Here is a 23,635-nt window from a genome sequence, read left to right as displayed (position 1 = left end):
TGTATAACTGCAGCCTCACACAATGTCAAAACATTGCAACATAATATATATTTATCTCTCCCAATCCCTGATTGTGACTTCAGCAGAGCGTCTGCAAAAATGGCCAGGAATTGAGGGAAGACATGAAAATCCCATTTGTGGAATGACAATAGTTTGTTGAATTAAATATCAGTTTTAGTCAGTGAGATAAATTGCATTGGATTCAGTTTTAAAGTTAGGTGTGAAATTATATTACTAAAATTGATGTAACGGTCTTGGTCTGTCCATCCAGAATTAGCTGAGGTCCATGAGGGGAAAGTGAGGTCTGGCAGATGCTGGAGATCAGAGTCAAAAAGTGTGGTGATGGAAAAGCACAGTAGGTCAGGCAGCATCTAAAGAGCAGGCGAGTCGAACAGCTTATGCCCAAAACCTCGACTCTCCTGCTCCTCGGATGCTGTGCTTTTCCAGCACCACACTTTTTAACTGGGTCCTTCGTAGACCTCGAGGTATATTGCACAGAGAGAAATAAGTGGCTGGCCAGAAATCTGCCTGCTTTTGCAATCTACCATTGATGTTTTGGAAGGGTTAGTAACTGGAGTTTTAACCTATTTGGTTGCATTTGAATGCTTTTTCTGTGGTTGACAATTCCTTTGGTAAATTCTGGGAGAAGAAATAACTCTGATGAAAGGTCTATCATCCAGAAAAAGGTGAACTCTATTCTCTCTCTATAAATACTGCCAGACCTGCTGAGTACTTGCAGAAGATTATCTTGACATTGCAGATTTCCAGCATTTTTTGTTTTGATGAACTGAATCTGTATTGTGTTCATTTCAATTGAGTTTTTATTTGTAAACACAGTCCTTTGGCATACAAAAGAGGTCCAAGTAAAATACATTCCCATCTAATGTAATACCATTAAGTTTAGTCTTGTACGTTTAATGACACTGTATTTTCCACATTTTGCTTTCAGATTTTATTATGTAGTGTTACTTAGGGAGCTGTTCAGGGAGAAGAGTACCTGCCAAAGAACAGAATACTCTTTGTTTTGTTGTGCCTGATGAAAAAGAAGAAGGGATGATCAGCAGTGAAAAACTCTTCATCCATCCGTGCACACAATACAACCATCACTGCTGTAGCTGCTGCTGCTTCAGTTCCCTCCTCATTCACTTCCACAAAAGACTTGTGTGCAACTTTGGAGACATACAAGTCACGAGTTGCAGACATTCCAGATAGATTGGCCCTCGTACTATCAAAAACATCCCCCATGCCTAAACTGGACAGGGGTGAGTTCAGCTCATAGTCACCTTCCAGTTTAAATTTGGGCAGACGAACATGAACGTCCAGCTTTCTCATATGGTTTGGATGTGTCCATTCTTGTAGTTTTTCTAATGTAAGTTCCTGCTCCAGCTGACACAACAAAGCAAAGAAATACAAGTTAGTCACAAAGCAAGAAAAGCTCAGGTAAAAAATAACTCGTTGCTGAGAGTTTGCTTCCACCTGACGTGGCAATGCTTAAAGTTATCTCCTGTAATATAAATAACTGGGAATGAATAATGTGGCACTAAAGATTCCAACAGCCATTTATTACAGCTAACTATTAGGAAGAAACATTACATTCCTCACAAGTGTCGAGGCTAATAGTAAATTGTTAAGCTGCAGCAGAGAACATACAATTGCTATAGTGTGAAAGCAGGCCATTCCACCCAAATCACCCTCCTACCCTCCTACCCTGCATTCCCGATGGCCAATCAACCTAGTCCAGATACAATGCGCAACGTAACATGTGCAATCCACCTAACCTGGACATCATTGGACACAGGGACAATGTACAAACTCCACGCAGACAGCCACCTGAAGCTGGAATCAAACCAGGAGTATAGTGGTGTTTGGAAGCAGTGTTAACCACTGAGCCACCGTATGCTTCCAGGAGAGTGTCATACTTCAAGTGATCTGAGGGAAGTTGAAGTATGATCCCTCAACATTATGAACCCTTAGGTCACGTGCTGTGATGTAATGATGGTAGCATGAGGATGTGTCCAAAGGCATACTGATATCCCAACTCCAAGACGTAAGACAACTTAGAGTCATGAAGTTACGCAGCACGAGTGGACGAGTCGTTCCCACCACAGAGATAACATTATCATTACAGAAGGGTGGGAAAAGCAACATGGGAACTACATGTAGCATTCTGTGTGATTTTTGGCATTTTTGACATGCAAAATGAACTGGTTGTGGTCAGCCATCTCTCAACGCTAATTACACTTTGTCAACAGCAACTTCTCTTTGAACATTTTCTATTTACATCCAGCAATCAACTTCCTTTCCAACCTTTCTACTCCCCGATGGTCAAACAAATTTCTTAATTAGATTTCTTAATTAGATTTCTTAATCAGGTCTGCCATTGAGTAGCATTTGCCTACAACTTCCATCCTAACATTTTCTATTTCTTTTGGCTGTCTCTCCATCTACTTTCTAAATTCGACAAGTGCAAGAAAGATGGACAGGAAGAGACCCTCTGGACCATCCAGCCTGTCTCTCACAATCACGGTATCGTGTGAATGTGCTTTACATTGTGCACCTGACCATCTGTGTCTCACCCTAAAATCAAGAGACAAGTCATTTTGAGGTGTTAAAGGCATCAAGGGCTAAAGGGGAAAAAGTGGGAATACAGCATTCAGATAGGGGAATAGCCATGGCAGTATTGAATGGCAGAGTAGGCTTGAAGGGTTAAATGGCTGACCCTGCTCTTAGTGTCTCTGTTAACTTGAAATGAAGAAAAGATGGAGTACCTGTTTCAGGCCTGTAGAATCATCCATGATGTCATCTGGCAACAAGATGATCATGCTCAAGTCATTACTAACATATGGTAGCTCGAGTACTTGGAGTTTAAATTCTTGAACATGTGAGATAAAGAACTCCTTCATTTGGTACATCATTCTCACTGGGTTTGTTTCATTCTATGAAAAGTAATCAAAACACTTCATTATTTTGCAACTAAAGTTTTTAAAAATATTGTGTTGAAGGAAACCATAATGAGAACTATTTTAAAATAAATAACAGAATTGTAAAAATGGGGACAAATATAGTAACCCACAAAAGGAATATTTCAATATAAGAATATGTAATACACATATCCTAATTCAGAGTAATGCATAACTTAAACCATTTGTACTTTTTCTTATGTTCAGAAGGGACAGACATTTAGTGTTATTTCTAAGAAACATTATTGTAAGATTGGAGCCTTGAAATGTGGAGGCTTGTTCAAGGACAAGCTATTTTAATACAGGTACACAATCCTTTATCCCAAATTTCAAAATCCAAACCGTTCTGAAATTCAAAGTTTTTATTAAAATGTTTTTCTGTATAACAAGGTTGTGTGAACAAGTGACCCAACATCAAACCCACTCGATCCACGTCACTCAGATGTGGCGTGTCGGCCTGGCCCAGCACGAGCAGGTGTTAATTGTGTCTCAGTGCTCGTACTAGTCACACGTGGGTCTGCTGTTCAGCAAGATTTCTTTTATTTTACTGTGAAAATGTCATTTACTCTGAAATTCAAAAAATTCCGAAATCCGAAAAACAACGGGCCACAAGGACTTTGCATAAAGGTTTGTGTACCTGTACCATCATCTGAAAAGAAGTGCTTGGGTTTGGTGGCTTAACACATTGCAGGAATTTAGCTCCAGGGACAGGTAGATGCTTGTTCTGAGATTGAAGTGATAATGAGGTTAGCTTGCAGTTTCTTTTTAATTGAATCAGGGAGAGATACTAACTGAAGCAAAGCATCGAGTGACTGAGCAGGATTTCACAGGGACGAAATCAACCACAGCAGTACCAGCCTGTTGAAGAAGCTTTGCTGTGAGATAGTGGCAAAGCATTTCTGGGCTTTGGTGTTTTAAGGATATTGCTGGAAGAAAGGAATTTTATTATATGTTTTGGGGCAGTAAGATGGCTCAATCATTAGCACTGCTGTCTCACAGCAACAGGGTCCCAGGCTCTTCTCATAGAAGCCCCAGTGTGGAAGCAGGCCATTCAGCCCTTTGGGTCCACACAAACATTCCAAAGACCATCCCACCCCCTACCCTATCCCTGCATTTCCCGTAGATAATCCACCAGGCCTGCACATCTTTGGACATTATGGGCAATTTAGCATAGCCAATCCACCTAACCTGCACATCTTTGCACTGAGAGAGAGGAAACTGGAGCACCTTGGGAAACCCATACAGAGACAGGGAGAGTGTGCAAACTCACACAGATAGTCACCTGAGGGTGGAGTCAAACCTGGGTCCTTGGTGCTGTGAAGCAACAGTGCTAACCACTGTGCCACTGAGCCACTCCACTCATCCATACTTGGCACACAAAGTAAAAAACGATCATTCATGAAACCCAAAGTTTTTAAATTCATTCGGTTTGTTAATCTGTTGTTGAACAAACAATGTTCAGTGTCTTTCCACATCAAAAATCTTTAGTACTGCAATAGCCTCTTCAAAATGTCAATCAAAATGTAAACTCAAACCCTCTGCTGGGATAAGTACATATGAATCATTTTAAATTCAACCAAACTTTCATAATGGGCTCAGCTATAATACAAGCCCTTAGGAAATTACAGCAATGAAGCCTGTCAAATGAGAACAAGTAGTTGTGTTTTTTCTAAGTTACAGCAAAAGACCTGTCAAATCAATGCAATCTGGAAATAACGGTTTGCTTTAAAATTCTGGCAGCAATAGCCTTGTTTCATTCTTTTTCATATGTCTGGGAATTTACATAACATCAGAACATGACAGTTGAAGATCTTATCCATCATTCAACAGTGTTTCTGGCCTGCCATAATTTCCTATCTCCCACAGTGTGTGTGTAATCCTGGTGCTTTTAAGAGGTCTCTGCAGCATCACAGCTCAAAGAAAATCTAGCTGACTACCTTGACTCCGAAGAAAACAAATGATCTGATGCAGTGCCGAAACTTGGTCCGGAGTACCTTATTCAGTTTGAATGGCATTTCCCTTGTGTCTTGTTCATCAAAGGTCTCAGCCCAGGTTCCTTTGAAGTAGATGGCATTCACCAACACGAGTCTAGTATCACTGTCCACTGAGCCCTCAGCCAGCAAGTCTTTGATTTTATCTAAATGGAATAAAATTCAGCAAAATCAGCACACTGGAAGAAGGCAAAACAAAAGGGAACAGTTTCTGCCATATGTAATTTGTTTTTGTGATTTGAAGAATTCAGGAGAGAAACAGAACTAAATTAATAGTTCCCAAAGGTTTTGATTATATTTTTGAAAATATTAGCACTCAAAAATTTATGAAAACCAGGACATTAATTAACCAAACTATTTTGAAGGCCTCCTTCTGCTTGGTTATAGATTGTTCTAGTTCACTGGGATAGCAGATGGAAATCAAACCCCACAATTCCCTGAATTGACCTCCAACAAACTGTGGCTTGACCAATCCAAGGAATGTCACCAGACATCTTTCCTTCACTCAAAGACTCTTGGTATGAAAGTATTCCCCTCACTGTTTGAAAAGCAATATTGTCTTACACAGCTAAAAATGGACATCACTTAATATTCCCATGTTGCAAAACTCTCCTGGTATCTCAGCTCCATAGCATTTGTATTTCCATTCTGGTTTACAGTCCAAAAAGGGTGTGGTCCCTTACATGATGTCACTTCATTAGTTTTAGATGCAGCATCAATGACTCTGAAAGTGACTGGATTGAATATTCATGATCTCAATTTCCTCGACACAGTTGCAAGTGGTATTGCTATCCTGGTCATGTCAAACTTTGTACCCTTTTCTGGTCATAATAAGTGCCAGATGAACCTTCCCAGTATAGAACCTCCTAATCAAGTACCAAAGTTTTGGTAGATTTGGATGAAAACAGAGGAACATGCTGTGCTGTCAAATTAGTGGCAAAGTTTACATTTCTGGGAGACTTTCATTTTATTTCTCAGAAGTAGAACAAAATTTGCTAACTCAGAGCAGCAGTCAGACGTAGAAGTGTGAGAATGGTATGAAAACAAATGATGCAGAATCTCAGTAGGTCTTACAGCATCTTTAGAGAGAACCAGAGACAATGTTTGAGTTTGGTATGTCTTATCAGCACTCTTTCAAGTTAGATCATGACACTGTTTTCTTAGATTCCAAGGTTAGTCACATCCAAATATTTACATTGACTTTCTCTCCACGAAGTTGTCAGACCTGCTTAGTTTCTCCAGCACTTTGTGTTTATTTCAAATCTACCATTCACAGTGCTTAGCTTATATTTAATGTAAAATGGTACTCATTCCTCTCTAACAGGAACTGATCCCAAATGGCCCTCACATTGTCCTTGGCGACTGTAACTGAAGGAAGTTCAAGTATCAATCATAATTTGATTTCTCTAGTCTGCAGAAAGTTCATCTGTTTTCTGAAAGTTCCATTGTACCCAGTTTTATTTTGTTACATTGAGGCTCTGTGCATTTTAATCACAAAAAACAAAACGTAAAAACAGAGTTAAGATAATGGGAGATTCTAGGGAAAGTACAAAACGTATGGCACATTTCTTTGCCAAGTCCTTCCAATATAATGAAAATTAAAGCTTGAAGCCATCAAATGTAACATCCGACACAAATATTTAAGATCATCCAGTCAAGGAAATTATCAAGCTCAGTGAGGAGAAAAAGAATAACACAATGGAAATTATCAAACAAATGTCGGTCTTGTTGTGCTTCAGATTATAGCAATGTAAGTGGAGCTCATTCACAACTAGTGTCTTCTCAGAAATGTTGCAATCTAGCACAAGGTTGTGGACAGTGATGTTAGCTTGTGTCGTGATATTGTGCAGTCACCATAAAAGATCAATCAACTTCGGGTGTCATGTGAAATTAGACAGAATTTACATCCAGACCTTCTCACTAAAAGTTCACCAATGCCCCATTATAAGATCATTCCTCCTGCAGAGGCTTCCAGCTGATTTAGGTGAATGTGGGCAGATTCGGACTACCTTGAGCCTTCTGTGATAAATAGCACATCGCACACAAGATTGACATTCTGGTAGCACAGGATACACACAGGTACATTTTGTGCCAGTCAGAACTGCTCCAGATTTCAGGTAAAGCCAGTACATAAACTGACCAATACAGGGGATGTTCAATTGTTCAATTCAGTGGTTTATCAGGTAAATCCTTATGAAATTGCATTAACATGAACAGAGAGTCATAGAGATGTACAGCATGGAAACAGAGCCTTCGGTCCAACCCGTCCATACCGACCAGATATCCCAAACTAATCTAGTCCCACCTGCCAGCACCTGGCCCATATCCCTCCAAATCCTTCCTATTCATATACTCATACAAATGCCCCTTAAATATTGCAATTGTACTAGCCTCCACCACTTCCTCTTCCAGCTCATTCCATACACGTACCATCTTCTGTGTGAAAAAGTTGCCCCTTAGGTCTCTTTTATATCTTTCCCCTCTCACCCTAAATCTATGCCCTCTAGTTCTGGACTCCCCGATCACAGGGAAAAGACTTTGCCTATTTACCCTATTCATGCCCCTCATAATTTTTTAAACCTCTATAAGGTCACCCCTCATCCTCCGACGCTCCAGGGTAAACAGCCTCAGCCTGTTCAGCCTCTCCCTATAGCTCAAATCCTCCAACCCTGGCAACATCCTTGTAAGTCTTTTCTGAACCCTTTCAAGTCTCACAACATCTTTACGATAGGAAGGAGATCAGAATTGCACGGAATATTCCAACAGTGGCCGAACCAATGTCCTGTACAGCCACAACATGACCTCCCAACTGCTGTACTCAATACTCTGACCAATAAAGGAAAGCATACCAAACCCCTTCTTCACTATCCTATCTACCTGCGACTCCACTTTCAAGGAGCCATGAACCTGCACTCCAAGGTCTCTTTGTTCAGCAACACTCCCTAGGACCTTATCATTAAATGTATAAGTCCTGCTAAGATTTGCTTTCCCAAAATGCATCAACTCGCATTTATCTGAATTAAACTCCATCTGCCACTTCTCAGCCCATTGGCCCATCTGGTCAAGATCCTGTTGTAATCTGAGGTAACCCTTTTCGCTGTCCACTACACCTTCAATTTTGGTGTCATCTGGAATCTTACTAACTGTACCTCTTATGCTCGCATCCAAATCATTTATGTAAATGACAAAAAGTAAAGGGCCCAGCACCGATCCTTGTGGCACTCCACTGGTCACAGGCCTCCAGTCTGAAAAGCAACCTTCCACCACCACCCTCTTAACCTATTAGGTTGTGCTCGGACATACTCTGAAGCAGGGAGGATTTGAATCCCGGCTTTCTCACCAAGAGGTTGGGACACTAATATTGTACCACAAGAACCAAAAGCCGTTAATCCCATTCTCCTGCCTTTTGATATAACCTTTGATCTCCTGACTAAAACAAGAACCTATCTATCTCTATCTGAAATGAACTCACTAAATTGGCTCCCACAGCCCTCTGTGGCAATGGGTTCCAGATTCACCACCCTTGGGTTGTAAAGGGCTGTCCCTTCGCTCTGAGGCTGTGCCCTCACCAGGTTGTCTCTGGTATTTGTGGAAACATCTTCTCCATGTTCTTTCTCTACCGGCTTCTCAGTATTCTGTAAGTTTACTCATCCTTGTAAACTCTATCCAATACAGATCCAGAGTCCTCAAACACTCCTCACATGACAAGCCCTTCATCCCTGGGATCATTCTTGTAAACATCCTCTGGAACTCCTCCAATGGCAGCCATCCTTCCTTAGATACAGTGCCTAAAACTGCTCACAAATTTGCAGAGGAAGTGGTGGAGTCTGACCACAATCTTATACAGCCTGAGAAGTATATCCATACCCCATATTCTCGCCCTGCCTTCCTAACTGCCAAAAGAATCTGTATGTTAACCTCAACAGAATCCTAAACCAGGACACCTCAGTCCTTTTGTGCTTCAGACTTGCGAAATCTTTCAACATTTGGAAAACAGTCTAGACATATACCCTTCCTACCAAAGCACAAATCCCCACACATTCCCACGTTGTATTTCATCTGGCACTTCTTTGTCCACTACCCTACCTGTCCAAGTCCTTCCGCAGCCTCAACACTACCTGTCCATTCACTGATTTTTATCATCTACAACATGAGCAAAAATACCCTCAATTATTTTGTCCAGATTGTTAATTATAATGTGAATACATATGATCCTAACACAGAGCTCTGCAAAATTCCACAAGTCACCAGCTGCTCTCCTGACAAAGATCCTTTTGTCCCCACTCTCTGCTTTCTGCCAGCCAGCCACTCTCCATGCCAGTACTGTACCCCTAGCACTGTGGGTCTTGTCCTATTTAGCAGCCACCTGTGCACACCTAATCAAAGGCCTTCTGGAAATCCAAATGGATCGTGTCCACTGGCTCTCTCTTGTTTACTTTGCTTATTACCTACATCTCCAGCCTCATTTTGCAGTGGTCCAATATCTATGCTTACCCCCAACCCCCGTAATTTTTATATATCTAATAAAAACCTCTTGCAGTTTTCTATCTTATGAACTCGTTTATGCTTATATTACATCTTTTCTCCCCTTACCGCTTTACTTGTGATCTGGAGCTTTATTTTAACGGCTTCACAATGCACAGGCTTTCCATTAATCTTCAGTACATTGCATACTTTTGCTTTTATACTGTCCTTGACTTCCCTTGTCAACCATAGTAGCCTCATCTTCCCTTTAGTACGTTTCTTCCTCCATGGGATAAATTTCTGCTGTGCCTCCCAAATTACCCACAGAACCCCCTGCCAATGTTGCTCCACTGTCTTCCCTGTTAGGCTGGTCCCACCAACTCTGCTCAGCAACTCCCTCATGTCTTTATAGATATGATTACTCGATTGTCATACTGTTATATCCAGTAAAAGCATGCTCCTCTAAAACTGAAAAGGCCCTTGAATAACGTGAGACCTGTCCTAGATTCAAATGTGGCATTTTGTGCTCATTCATTCATTACATATCCACAAAAAAAAGTCAAATTCCAGAACAAAAAGCCAAATGCTTCCACTCAGACCTTGAATCAAGGTAACCTGGCTCAGGTCCAAGGGTGTTAATTTAGTAAGCAGAAAATAAAGAACTACAGATATTGGAAATCTCAAACAAGAACAGAAATGACTGGAGAACCTCAGCAGAGACAGCAAATTCACAGCATCTACTTGATGCTCTCAATAAAACCTCTTTAAGTTTGTTGAACAAATTCCAACATCCAAAGACTTTTAGTTTCCCTGTGTTTTTAAATATCAGTTCTCACTTTAACCTCAGATTGTAAATGACCAAATGAGGAGAACAACTTACTTACAGTCTCTGCTTCCACCCATTTATTGATCTCCTGCCTTATTTCATTTGCAGCAGTTCGGAAATCAACTGCAGACATCTTTGCTCCATAGAATTTCATGGAGGACGTAAGGAATTCCTGCACAATACATAATGGAAAACAGAATTCTACACATTTTGGAAGATTTTGAAGATCTGATTTAATAATGATCAAATAGTTGACCACCAGGATTGCTAAACATTGGTGTATTGTCTGCACAGCAACATTAAAAGAGATTTGAAGAATGTTTGATGCTGGGATGTGGCTTTGCTGGATAGGTCAGCATTTATGGCACATCCTCAAATGCCCTTGAGAAGGTGGCAGTGGTGTGTAGAGAAGGTAGTTCCAGAATTTTGATCAAATGGCAGTGAAGGAACAGCAAAATAGTTTTAAATTAGGATGGTGTGTGACTTGGTGGGTTACTTACAGATGGTATTGTTTACATGCGTCTGCTGTCCTTGTCCTTCTAGATAGTCAAAGTCATGGGTTTGGAAGGTGCTGTCAAAGAAATGTTAGTGAATTACTGCAGTACATTTTGTGAATAGTACACACTGCTGTTACCAAGTATCAGTGGTGAAGGGAGCACCTGAATTGTGTGTTGGGTTTGTGAAGTCTCCAAGCCATGAGAATTTGTATGGAAGTGTTCAAGTTGTCTGAACTGAAAATAGGGTTAGGCCATCAGAATTGGAAAGAAATTGTAAAACTGTCCCACAAGGAGAATTAGGAAAAATAAGACAAGGAAAGAAATGTAAGCAATGAGGTGTGAGTAATAATTCTCTTGGATGCCTATCTGAACAGGATACTTCTGGGAGGAAGACTGAAACATTATTTGCTGCTTATGTTGTGTTTCTTAAACTATTTTATAAAGCATTGTTTGTTTTTACTTCTTTTGTGTAGTAATATTGTGTTCTTATGTTAGAGTATATTTGTGGCCTCAAGAAAATGTGTTCAGTGACTAACCAAACCTATAAGAAATTTAAATTTATCACCTCTTAAGCCAGGTTTCATTTTAGGATCTGACTTGTTCAGTATTAACATCAGCTGGGGTCATAATTTAATGCCAAATGGGATGGTTAGATTTTCTCTTGTTCAAGGTGGGAATTACTTGGCACTTGTATGGTGCCAGTGTTACTTGCCAGATAGCTGGAACTCCGTCTTTGAAAGGATCGTTGTGAGAATCCACATGCAGCACAACTGGCATGAGTTTTCTAGCCTAGTTCTAGTGAACTGGAAGAATGTGGAAACTGGTGACCAAATCACAACTTACCTCTAGGAAGCTATAGGTCTTCTCTCCATATAGTCGATTGGCCACTTTCAACAGATATGCAGCATCAGCTCGGTTAATCTCCGATTGCATTTCCTGGAATCCAGAGTGGACATTTTGTACTTGATCAAAATGAAGTGTCTGTTATGAGAATAAATGCAGAAAATAAACATTACACAGGGAATTGAGGAAGAAGCTACGAGTTATTATCACCTAGTGGTTAGCATTGCTGCCTCACAGTGCCAGAGATCCGGGTTCAATTCCCGCCTCAGGCAACTGTCTGTGTGGAGTTTGCACATTCTCCCCGTGACTGTGTGGGTTTGCTCCAGTTTCCTCCCACAGTCCAAAAATGTGCAGGTTAGGTGAATTGGCCATGCTAAATTGCCCGTAGTGTTAGGTGAAGGGGTAAATGTAGGGGAATGGGTCTGGGTGGGTTGCTCTTCAGAGGGTCGGAGTGGACTTGTTGGGCCGAAGGGTCTGTTCCCACACTGTAAGTAATCTAATCTAATCTAAAATTTTTAAGCCCAGTTAGAACAGGAGTGAGGAGGAACTTCTTCTCTCGGGGATAGTAAATCTTGGGAATTCTTTACTGCAGAGGGTGTAGAGGTCATTAAGAATATTCAATGCTGAGATTGACAGATTTTTAATCATTAAGAGAATCTAGGGTTATGAGAATGAGGATTGAAAGTGGAGTTTAGGATTATCAGATCAGCCATGATCCCATTAAATGGCATAACAGACGCTATGGACTGAATGGCCTACTTCTGCTCCTATGTCTTATGGTCGTTCAATCTCTTTCTGCCATTTTGGTTCCTGCTGGTTTCCTTCACACATTTCCTGCAGGCATTTATTCTGTGCTGTAATAGTATTCTGCACTTGCTGATCACCCTCCAGTAATACCTAAAGAAGCCATTCTACAGGTCTAAGGTGAGAGATCATTTGACAGTCACTTATTCAATCAGGAGCAAGTCATTTAAGAAACAATCCTGCTCAGAGTCAACTTCCACATATTCAGAGCATAAGAGGTCAATGAGTAGTGATTAGAAGCAGGAATTCTGGTTGATTCTTGCATCCAGAACAATGAAGATTCCACTTAGATCAGCTAACAGCATCAGCTAAGAATTGAATCTCTGACTCTGTTAGGTTCTGCTCCTCACTTCCTGCTCTAACCTACTGAATTTATCAAGAGAACACAGACTTATTTCACACATACTTTTGCCATCTGAGATGCCGTGTTATTCTTTGCTCCAAGGTGAACCATGGCCAATGCAACAGAGATGCTGAATGGAGAAAAAAAGATGTTGCCATCTTGATTGCTTTCAATCAGCTTTCTGAATAGGTCAAGAGTGAAAAGGCAATTTGCTTTTCTTAGCTCCTCCATGGTGTTTTACACTGCAAAGAAAATAAATATAAAACACAGATGCTCAGTATAACAAGATTCTCAAGAAGGTTAATGAATTACCAAGTTTTGAAACAAAGGAAAGAACTAGCTTCAAAGAAATCACAAGCTGGGCGTTAGCAGTGAAATGTTTACAACTTTGCAGTAAAACTGGACAGGCTTTTATTCTTCATATGACTAAGATGACGTAGCTGAGGTAACCTTGATCAATTGATGAATGCTTGAGACAAAGACATTTGTCTTCATTGCATTCATATTGGAAAACAAGTTCAAAGTTTGTGAGAAGATTTGTAGCTCGGGTGCTCGTTGTTGTGGTTCTGTTCGCCGAGCTGGGAATTTGTGTTGCAGACGTTTCGTCCCCTATCTACGTGACATCCTCAGTGCTTGGGAGCCTCCTGTGAAGCGCTTCTGTGATCTTTCCTCCGGCATTTGTAGTGGTTTGAATCTGCCGCTTCCGGTTGTCAGTTCCAGCTGTCCGCTGCAGTGGTCGGTATATTGGGTCCAAGTCGATGTGCTCATCCACAGATTCAATCAATAAGCACATCGACTTGGACCCAATATACCGACCACTGCAGCGGACAGCTGGAACTGACAACCGGAAGCGGCAGATGAGCACATCGACTTGGACCCAATATACCGACCACTGCAGCGGACAGCTGGAACTGACAACCAGAAGCGGCAGATACAAATCACTATAAATGCCGGAGGAAACATCACAGAAGCACTTCACAGGAGGCTCCCAAGCACTGAGGATGTCACCTAGACAGGGGACGAAATGTCTGCAACACAAATTCCCAGCGCGGCGAATGGAAAACAAGTATTTAAATCAACATTGTACTTCCCAGTCAGCTGACGTAAATTGCTTAACTTTAAGTGAAGCAGATGATGTGCCACTGCAATAATTGGAAACATTTGTGAAAGAAAAAGAAGCGTTGAGGCCCAAATGCAGATTCTTGGAGATAGAAGTGGTAAATAGCCCATTACATGTGGTTAAAACTCAATGTTAAAGGCATTATACGCCATGTTCCTATCATGAAAGAGATGCAGGCCTCACCCATTTTTTTTCTCATAATGTACTTTAAAATAAAAAATATTTTCCAAAATAAATAATATTCCTCACAGATTTCTCTATAGCAGCTATGAATCCTCAACTAGCATTCATCAGCAAATTGTGAAAGGTCAAATGCACACATGACAGCTTTCTTCTACACTTTGCTCTTCCACCACAGACCACACAGACATGGATCATTGTCACAAGATACATCTACGCCATAAAACAATGCAGAAAGATTACCTAATCAAAGTTAGGAAAATTATTAAGGCATTGCAACAGAAGTGATTGTTCAGCCCCCTCAGCCTGTTACGCTATTCAATCAGATTATGTCTTATCTTTTGACATTAAGCCATTGATTTTAATTTCTTTGAGTAGTTTATTAATCTGCACTCATGAATCAAGTTACTGAGCATGCAATATCACCCAAGAAGATTCAACTTTATTATATTGTGTTCCATTGTCCATCATCAACACTTCAGTCAATGATCAGCCATTGTTATTCATGTTTCAACATTTGTCTCTTCTGAACAGCTAATAAAGGAAGCCTTTGAAAATGCTGGAATTCTGTTTTTTTATGACTGATGTGTTATCTTGAAGTTCAGGGTGTTGACATAATAGGAGCAGAAGCAATACAGTATTGCTGTTTTAGCCAATCTTTAATCCCATGTTGCAATAAGTCATTCAGCTCATAAAGCTTGTGTCAACAATTCTCCTTAGTTTCACAGAAGAACCCACAAAATGAGATCATTTTGCAATTGATCATCCACTGATAGGTTCAATGAGTTTCCAACATTACCTTCAAATATTTGCTCAAGGAAACCTGTTCTTATATAAGAAGATACATTGACAAATAACAAGATTGTTCCAGATGAAGAAACTCTTTTGATCCTTATTTATTCATTCATCCATAAATATCCTAAAGTTTCCCATTACAGTTTTTAAATCTTAAATGCAACCCCAAGTTTTCACATGCACTACTTCACCTGGAAATTTATACTGACCGTTGATTGACCATTTCTAATTCCCTTGTTATCTGACTTGTAGCTATTTCTATACCATTCACAAAACACCTATGTTCGTCATTTTTGCAGAGGGTTGTATAGCACAGAAACCCTATTAGGCCCATGCACGTTCCACACAGGTTACCTCCCATCTTAATTCCCCCTGCGGTATCAACACAGCTTCCTCTTCCCTTCTTCCTCGCTTCATGGTCTGGCTTCCCTGTAAATGCATCTGTGCTGTTTTTCATGACCACTCCATGTGGCCACACGTTTCATATTCTCACCACACTTAGTAAAGAACTTCTGCCTGATTTATTATTTCCCATTTACAGCACCCTGATTATGAGCTCCCCTGCAAGTGGAACCAACCCAAACACTTTCAGAATTTGAAATATCTCTCTTCTGTAACCTCTCTACCCTTATTTCTAGGGAATAGTCATCCCTTATAGTTACACCTTCAAAGTTTGGGAGAAGATTTGTAGCTCGGCTGCTCGTTGTTGTGGTTCTGTTCGCCGAGCTGGAAATTTTTGTTGCAAACGTTTCGTCCCCTGTCTAGGTGACATCCTCAGTGCTTGGGAGCCTCCTGTGAACTCACCAGAACGAAAGACCCGATACCCAGCATGAGCAAAACTAATGTAGTGTACAAAATCCCATGCAAGGACTGCACAAAACACTATATAAGACAAACAGGAAGACAGCTAACGATCCGCATCCATGAACATCAACTAGCCACGAAACGACACGACCAGCTATCCTTAGTAGCCACACACGCAGACGACAAGCAACATGAATTCGACTGGGACAACACTGCCATTATAGGGCAAGCCAAACAAAGAACAGCCAGGGAATTCCTAGAAGCATGGCACTCATCCACAAACTCCATCAACAAACACCTCGACCTGGACCCAATATACCGGCCACTACAGCGGACAGCTGAAACTGACAACCGGAAGCGGCAGGGACAGGCCACTATAAATGCCGGAGGAAACACCACAGAAGGGCTTCACAGGAGGCTCCCAAGCACTGAGGATGTTACCTAGACAGGGGACGAAACGTTTGCAACAAAAATTTCCAGCTCGGCGAACAGTTACACCTTCTGTTGTGGTACCACTCCTGTAACCTAGCTTTTACATTTTCTAAAAGGCTTTCAGGTCCATTGAAACATGTGGACCAGAACAGTGCACAATTCTTTAAGTATGATTTCACCAATTTCTATAAATATTTATACTGTGTTAAAAATCACACAACACCAGGTTATAGTTCAACTGCCGTTGACAACCACCTGATGAAGGAGCGTCCCTCCGAAAGCTAGTGTGCTTCCAATTAAACCTGTTGGACTATTACCTGGTGTTGTGTGATTTTTGACTTTGTCCACCCCAGTCCAACACAGGCATCTCCAAATCATAGTTATACTGTGTTTTGAATTATATTGCATCTGTTTCTTCCTACCTTTCAATTTCATTAGAAATTACTTTGACAATTTACTCTGAATTCCCAGAATACTGAATTCAACTCAGAAGTTTGCAGGTGGAATTTTTTCAAGTGTCTCTTGAATTCCAGGTAAACTAGACCATATTGCTGTCAGCTCTGTATTTGGGTTGTTGCTGCTACCAAGGGGTGAGCATAGTAAAATGTGATCATTTCTTTTGTATTGTGTACTGTTCATTTGCTTGTAGAAAGATCCCCAAATGTACTTTTGCAGTGTGAACAGAGATTTATTTTCCTCTGTCTATTTTATCCACGTTTTTGAACATGACCCCTAAACTGATCTGCTTCTAACCTACCCATGTCTCTCCAATGTCCAGCAACTCCTTCATAAATCTTTACTGTCTCAAAATTTCCATCTTAGACTCTCTCTTCATTTTGGGAAAAGAATGAAATCCCTACAGTACAGAGCAGGGCCATTTTGCCCATCAGGTCCACTCAGACTCTGAAGATCATTGCTCCCAATCCCAGCCCCACAGCCTAACCTGCACATCTGTAGACTCTGGTAAGAAACTAGAACACTCGGCAGAAACCCATGCAGACACCAAGAGTCCACACAGTCACACAAGGCTGGAAACCAGCCCGGATCCCTGGTGCCGTTAGGTTGCCGATACCATGTGGATTCCTTGTCATTTATTTATTGAGAGGTTGTTTGTAGAAAATAAAGCAGTGGATTTCAGGTTATTTGTACAAACATGTTTATGAGATTTACTTTGATTCATTTGCTCCAGTATGTTTCTCAAGATCTTCCCACTTGCTGGATGTTATCACAGAATCTGGCGAATCCATGGCTTTGCTTTAGGAATTATATGTCTCCTCCAACAGCCCAATTACTGTAATAAACTGGGACTATCAGGCAGTGCTGCTGCTGTTTCTCTCTGGGCTGAGATGTCAGTCACCGAGCCTGACAACTGCCCTGCAGCCATTTGTGCTGGGAGCAGAGCTAATGTCCTCAGGGTTAGACCCCTCCCCATTGTGGAGCAGAGGGGTGTAACAGGTAGAAAGTGATGGCTCAGAGATCTGCTGCTCAGTCTCTTTGTCCCTCTGCTGACTGGTTTCTGAAACTAACTTATGGTCAAGGCACCAGCCATTCTGTGTGTCTGCTCTTGACGAGTTGAATTATCCATGTTAAACTCACTGGACTCCCTTTTGCACACTGTAAGTAATATCTTTGCTTATCCACTGTTTTAAACATAAAAACTTTGAATGAAAACCTTACCTCCAGGAGTGGTTGAGATGTTGACCAGAGCCTGCATCTATCTTCTCATGTGGATGTTATCATATTGTATATTTTATACCTATCCCTTATTTTTGTTATTGTCTTGTTTGAATTGCTATATTTATATATATTATCACTATTTCTTATTCTTGCCATTTTCAAGTAGAGTAGGAATTTCTTCCTGGACCCCCAGTCAATGTTTATTCCTCACTATCATCACTGAAGCATTGGTCATTTGCTTCATTTCTGATTATGGGATCTTGCTGTGCACAAATTGGCTTCTAACCATAACAGTGACTACACTTCAAAGCCTATTGTTGGCTGTCAAGCACTTTGTATCAGTCCAAGAATGTGAAAAGTGCTATATAAATGAAACTTCTTTCTCTCTATCAATTAAAGATTCTCGTTGGAATTCCTCAAAATCTTCACATGGTTAAAAAAAAAAGCAAAGCAGCATTTATTTACCTTTGCATTTCCTCCACTCAAAATGCCTACATGTCACTAATACTGACAACTTTCTTCAGACGTAAGTGTGAATCTCTCAATTTTTAGTACCCTATGGTGATGATAGCTCTCAGCTCAATCAGGCTAGTGACTAATTATCACATTGCTGTTTGAGTGATCTTCCTGTGACCATATCAGCTTCTTTGTTTCCTACATTACAACACTTCAGTTCAAATTTTAGGGTTCAGAGTGTGTTGCTGGAGAAGCACAGCAGGTCAGGCAGCAGCTGAGGAGCAGGAAAATCAACGTTTTGGTCCGGAGCCCTTCATCCGGCACAAAACGTCGATTTTCCTGCTCCTCTGATGCTGCCTGACCTGCTGCGCTTTTCCAGCAACACACTCTGTACTCTGATCTCCAGCATCCGCAGATCTCACTGTCTCCTAGTTGACTTCACTTCAAAAGCTATTCCTCGGCTGCAGCGTACTTTGTTACATTCCAGACCCACAAGATCGGAATGGTGGGGACTTCTCATAGAAACCTATAAATTTCTAACAGGGTTGATGCAGGAGGGAGTTCCCAAAGACTGGGGAGTCTGCAACGACGGTCACAGTTGAAGGTTACAGGACAGGCCAGTTCAGACTGAGAGGAGGAGGAATTGCTTCACGCAGACAGTGGTGAACCTGTGGAATTCTCTGCCACAGAAAGCAGTTGAGACCAAAATATCCAATGTTTCCAAGAAGGAGTTTGGCATCATTTTGAGGGCTAAAGGGATCAAACGGTATGGGATAAAAGCATGAATAGGGTATGGAGTTGTATGATCAAACATGATCAGATTGATTTGGTTCAAAGAACCGAATGGCTATTTCTACTATTTTTTACAGGGTCATACAGAGTTGTACAGCACGGAAACAGACTCTATTCCAACTCATCCATGCCAACTAGATATCCTAAATAGATTTAGCTCCGTTTACCAGCACTTGGCCCATTTCCCTTTAAACCCTTCCTAATCATATCACCATCCAGATGCATTTTCAAAGTTGTAACTGTACCCATCTCCACCACTTCCTCTGGCAGTTCATTCCATACATGTTCTACACTCTGAGTGAAAAAGCTGCCCCTTAAGTCCCAAATAAATCTTTCCTCTCTCACCATAAATGTACGCTCACTAGTTTTGGGCTCTCCTAACCTGGGTAAAAGACCTTGGCTCTTCACCCTGTCCATGCCACTCATGTTTTTGTAAACTTCAATAAGCCTCTGATGCTCTAGGGAAAACAGCCCCAGCCTATTCAGCCTCTCGCTATAGCTCAAACCCTCCAACCCTGGTAACATCCTTGTAAATCTTTTCTGAACACTATCAAGTTTTGCAACATCCTTCCCATAGTAAGGAGGCCAGAATTACATGCAGTGTTCCAGAATTGGCCTAACCAACGTCCTGTACAGCCACAACATGACCTCCCAACTCCTTTACTCAATGCACTGACTAATAAAGGCAAGTGTACATAACACCTTCACCAAGCTGTCTTCTTGCAACTTCACTTTCCATGAAATATTACCCTGCACACCAACGTCTCTTTGTTCATTGACAATCCCCTGGACTTTACCATTAAGTGCATGAGTCCTGCCCTGATTTCCCTTCCCAAAATGCAGTCCCACAAATTTATCTAAATTAAACTCCATCTACAAGTCCTTGGCCTACATGCCCATCTGATTAAAATCAGCATGTTCCCCCTCAGGTTTGCTTTTGTTTGTTCACTTCATCATTGGAGATAGGAAATGAATAACTCCGCAGCAATTCCCAAACTGGCATTACGTTGTTTTTTTTTCCTATGGGCTTATGTTTGTTCTCAGTATAAGAGAATACGGCAGATCGAACATCAGTCACGTGTCTCTCTCACACTGATTAGGATCGAACAAAGGTCTCCATCACTGACAGGGAGATGTGGGAACATTGAGGGACCAGAGGGAGATAGAAAGACCCTTACCTGATCTGCCGGGGTCTTTCAGTAGACACCACTTCTTTGCGTCTTCTGCGCAATCTGCCTGTGGCGTGGTATTTTATCCTGGAGTGCCCACACCCACAGCCTCGAAATGATAGCTCTCCTGAGGGTTTTCTTAGTCACACACTGGAATTGCTTACTTCCAAATTATGTTTTTTTTCTCAAAGTTGCTTACAGAGATTCCAAGAACAGTCCTGCCCCAGCACAGCCTCAGAAATGAAAAAAAACCCTCCTGAATTCAGGTAGGCGAGAGTTCCTCACACAGGAAGTGCAGTGGGCCAGGGATGAACAAAAACCTAGAACAGTACAGCACAAGATCAGGACCTTCAGCTCATCATGTCTGTGCCGACCATGATACCATTCTAAACTAATCATATGTCCCTGCACATGGTCCCTATCCCTCTATTTTCCACCGTTCATGTGCTTGTCTAAATGCCTCTCATATCTGCTTCTAACATGTCCCCTGTCTGCACGTTCCATACACCTACTACCCTCTGTGTAAAACATTTGCTTTTGTGTATCTCCTTTAAACTTACCCCCTTTTATCTTGAACCTGTGCCCCTAGGTTTTGACATTTCCATCCTGGGAAAAAGACTCCAACTATCCATCCTATCCATGCCTCTCATAATTTTATATACTTATGTCAGGTCGCTGCCTCTGCCTTTGACACTTTAGCATAAACAATCTGATGTACACAGGCATGCTGACTGACTGGCCAATGGAAATTCCAGGCCAGTAATGCTTGTTTTTCTCACTCCACAGATGCTACCAGATCTACTGAGATTGTCCAGGGTCGAAGGGTGTAGTGCCGGAAAAGTACAGCTGGTCAGGCAGCATCCAAGGAGCAAAAGAATCGACGTTTCGATTCCTGATGGCCAATTCCTGATGAAGAGCTTATGCTCAAAACATTGACTCTCCTGCTCCTCAGATGCTGACTGACCTACTTTTCCAGCACCATACTCTTTGACTCTGATCTCCAGCAGCTGCAGTCCTCACTTTCTCCTGAGACTCTCCAGCACTGTTTTTATGTCAAATCTCTGGCATCTGCTGTATTTTGCTCCTGAATTGACTTATTGGTCTCTGTGGCTTACAAGGTTGTTCCTACGTATGGAAGAATTTACTGCTGAGGAGAAGTTCCGTATGTTGGGCTTGTACTCATTGGAGTTTAGGAGGATCACTGAGTGACCTTCTAGAAAAATACAAGGTTCTTCAGGTCGTTGAGGGGTAAATGCAGAAAGGTTGTTTCTCCTTGTGGGGACAATTGATGACCAGAGTAAGGACCTACCCAGTTAAGCCAGAGACGATGAAGAATTTTCCCGTCTCAAAGCGCTGTTATATACTTGTTTAAATGCTCACTGCATAATGGTAGTATGCTGCAGTGCATTCAAGGCATCAGAGTTACTGTGACAACATGCACTTTCACATGCATGTTGAAGTCGGGAGCTCCGGATCGTGATGGGAGAGCATCCAAACGTCTGCCTATATGCCTAACCAGGAATCTCCCCTGCTCCTACCACCTGCCAAAGGTAGGTGTTGCAAGAATTTATAGAGTGATACTCAACCTGATTGACCATGTTATGACCACAACTTGTATTTCTAATAATGACTCTGAACTGGAGGAGCTGTAGTCATTTGGTTTCTTGGTCTTTTCTTAATTGAGCAAATAGCCATTTGTAATTCTTTAATTCAAAGGGCACGATTCTTGAATCTGGGAGCTTTGGAACATGACTAATGCATTTTCAATTTACATTTAAGCATCCCATGGGGGAAAACATCACTTTCTGAACTCGTGCCATTAAATCCAATCTTTATTCCTGTGCCTGTGGAATTCATTGCCACAGAACGCAGTAGAGGCCGGGACGTTGGCTGTCATCAAGGCAGAGATTGATAAATTCTTAATCTCGCAAGGAAGTAAGGGCTATGGGGAGATTGCGGATAAGTGGAATTGAAATGCCTGTCAGCCATGATTAAATGGCAGAGTGGACTTGATGGGCCAAATGGCCTTGCTTCCAATCCTATGTCTTATGGTCTTATGGTCTAACTCAAGTTCCTCTTCTTTGTCATGTTAATGACAAGAGCCCAACAATAGTCAGTCATTCATCTGGGATTGATTAATTTTGTGGGTAACTTTACTTGAAACAAGTTATGAGATAACTTCAAGTGGCAAACCAATTGTTTTCTGATGGAGTAGACCATACAGATGCAGAAGGAGAAAGTGAGGACTGCAGAGGCTGGAGATCAGAGTCAAGAGTGTGGTGCTGAAAAGCACAGACAGTCAGGCAGCATCTGAGGCCTTCATACAGACGCAGAGCAGACTAAACAGGCAGAGTTGCACCATTGTATACACACAACATATAGTGTCCTTAAAGGTAAACACTCTTAAACTGGAAAGGAACACATACACGATCCTAAATATCTGTAATATTTCCTTGGAAATTCTGGTATTGCATTCTGTGTCTATGCTGGAAGCCTGTGGAAAGTTTTTTGGAAAATAATGAAAAATTGATGGACTGACTATGCTAACAACTTAATGGGAAAAATGTAAACGTGGGAGCTGGAAAGGCACAGCAGCTCAGGCAGCATCTGAGAAACAGAAGAGTTGACATTTCGGGCATAAGCCCTTCATCATAAATGTGGAGGGGGAAGGGGGCTGAGAGATTGAAAAGAAATCAAAGGAAATACTTAAATTATAATAATCTCTGTGGAGACTGATAATGGTTCAAAGAGAAATTTGAGGTTCAGTTATTAGCTGAGAAAGATGCCAAAAGATATCACATTTTAAATGCAAACTTTGACTTTATCAAAAGACGAGTGACAAAATACTTCTTTTGCAGGCTACTTGTCGTATAAAGAACTGTAGTATTTGTTACTTTTCCACAATTACTGCCAACCCCAATTTTGTCTCATTATTCAATCTCTGTAACAGACACACACTTTTCCTGAAACCAATGCAAAATGTTTTGCAGCTCCCAATGGATTTACTTCTTTGTATTTCCCAAGACATACTATCATCCACAGCAAGGGTGTTCCTAGGGAGGGTTACTCCAGATTCAGTTTGGAAAAAGTTCCAATTGCATTTACTATTGGCATCCCTTGAATTGCAAACTTGCACTCTGCATGGTGAATGATAACATCAACATTTTCTCTGCCTTACATGTGAGGTACCATATATCTTATAATTTCATTCACCAACCTGAAATTTAACGATACCGATCCAAACACTTAAAGCAAAAGGTGGTCCAAAAGTAATAACGAGTGTACAAACAAAAATAGTGACCTCCTTGTTTAAAAGAAAAGCCTTTTAAGAAGTATCTGATGTTTACTTCCACTGGTTTACCTACATCGCACAGCTGTGAACAAACTGAAGAAAGCACGAGAAAGTCCAAAACATTTTATTTGACATCATTGCACTGTATCAGTGATATTTTAAAAATTGCAATCTCCAATATACAGGTTAA

General features: G+C 41.2%; 1 protein-coding gene across 1 annotated transcript; it reads right to left on the bottom strand.

Moving 5' to 3' along the window:
• Positions 1–823: 823 nt before the first annotated feature.
• LOC122564470 (leukocyte elastase inhibitor A-like) lies at positions 824–12,974 on the bottom strand. The gene is made up of 6 exons (XM_087978443.1): positions 12,792–12,974; positions 11,582–11,719; positions 10,296–10,413; positions 4,955–5,097; positions 2,769–2,936; positions 824–1,386 (listed from the first exon to the last, which is right to left on the bottom strand). Exons 1-6 carry the CDS (start codon positions 12,957–12,959, stop codon positions 982–984), a joined length of 1,140 nt encoding a protein of 379 aa, XP_087834569.1. The 5' UTR covers positions 12,960–12,974; the 3' UTR covers positions 824–981.
• Positions 12,975–23,635: the final 10,661 nt, after the last annotated feature.

This window comes from Chiloscyllium plagiosum, unplaced genomic scaffold, assembly GCF_037043375.1.
Source record: "Chiloscyllium plagiosum isolate Xiang-an unplaced genomic scaffold, Cpla_swu_hap1 HiC_scaffold_34, whole genome shotgun sequence".
Taxonomy (NCBI): Eukaryota; Metazoa; Chordata; class Chondrichthyes; order Orectolobiformes; family Hemiscylliidae; genus Chiloscyllium; species Chiloscyllium plagiosum.
This window is presented reverse-complemented; position numbering and strand designations above follow the sequence as displayed.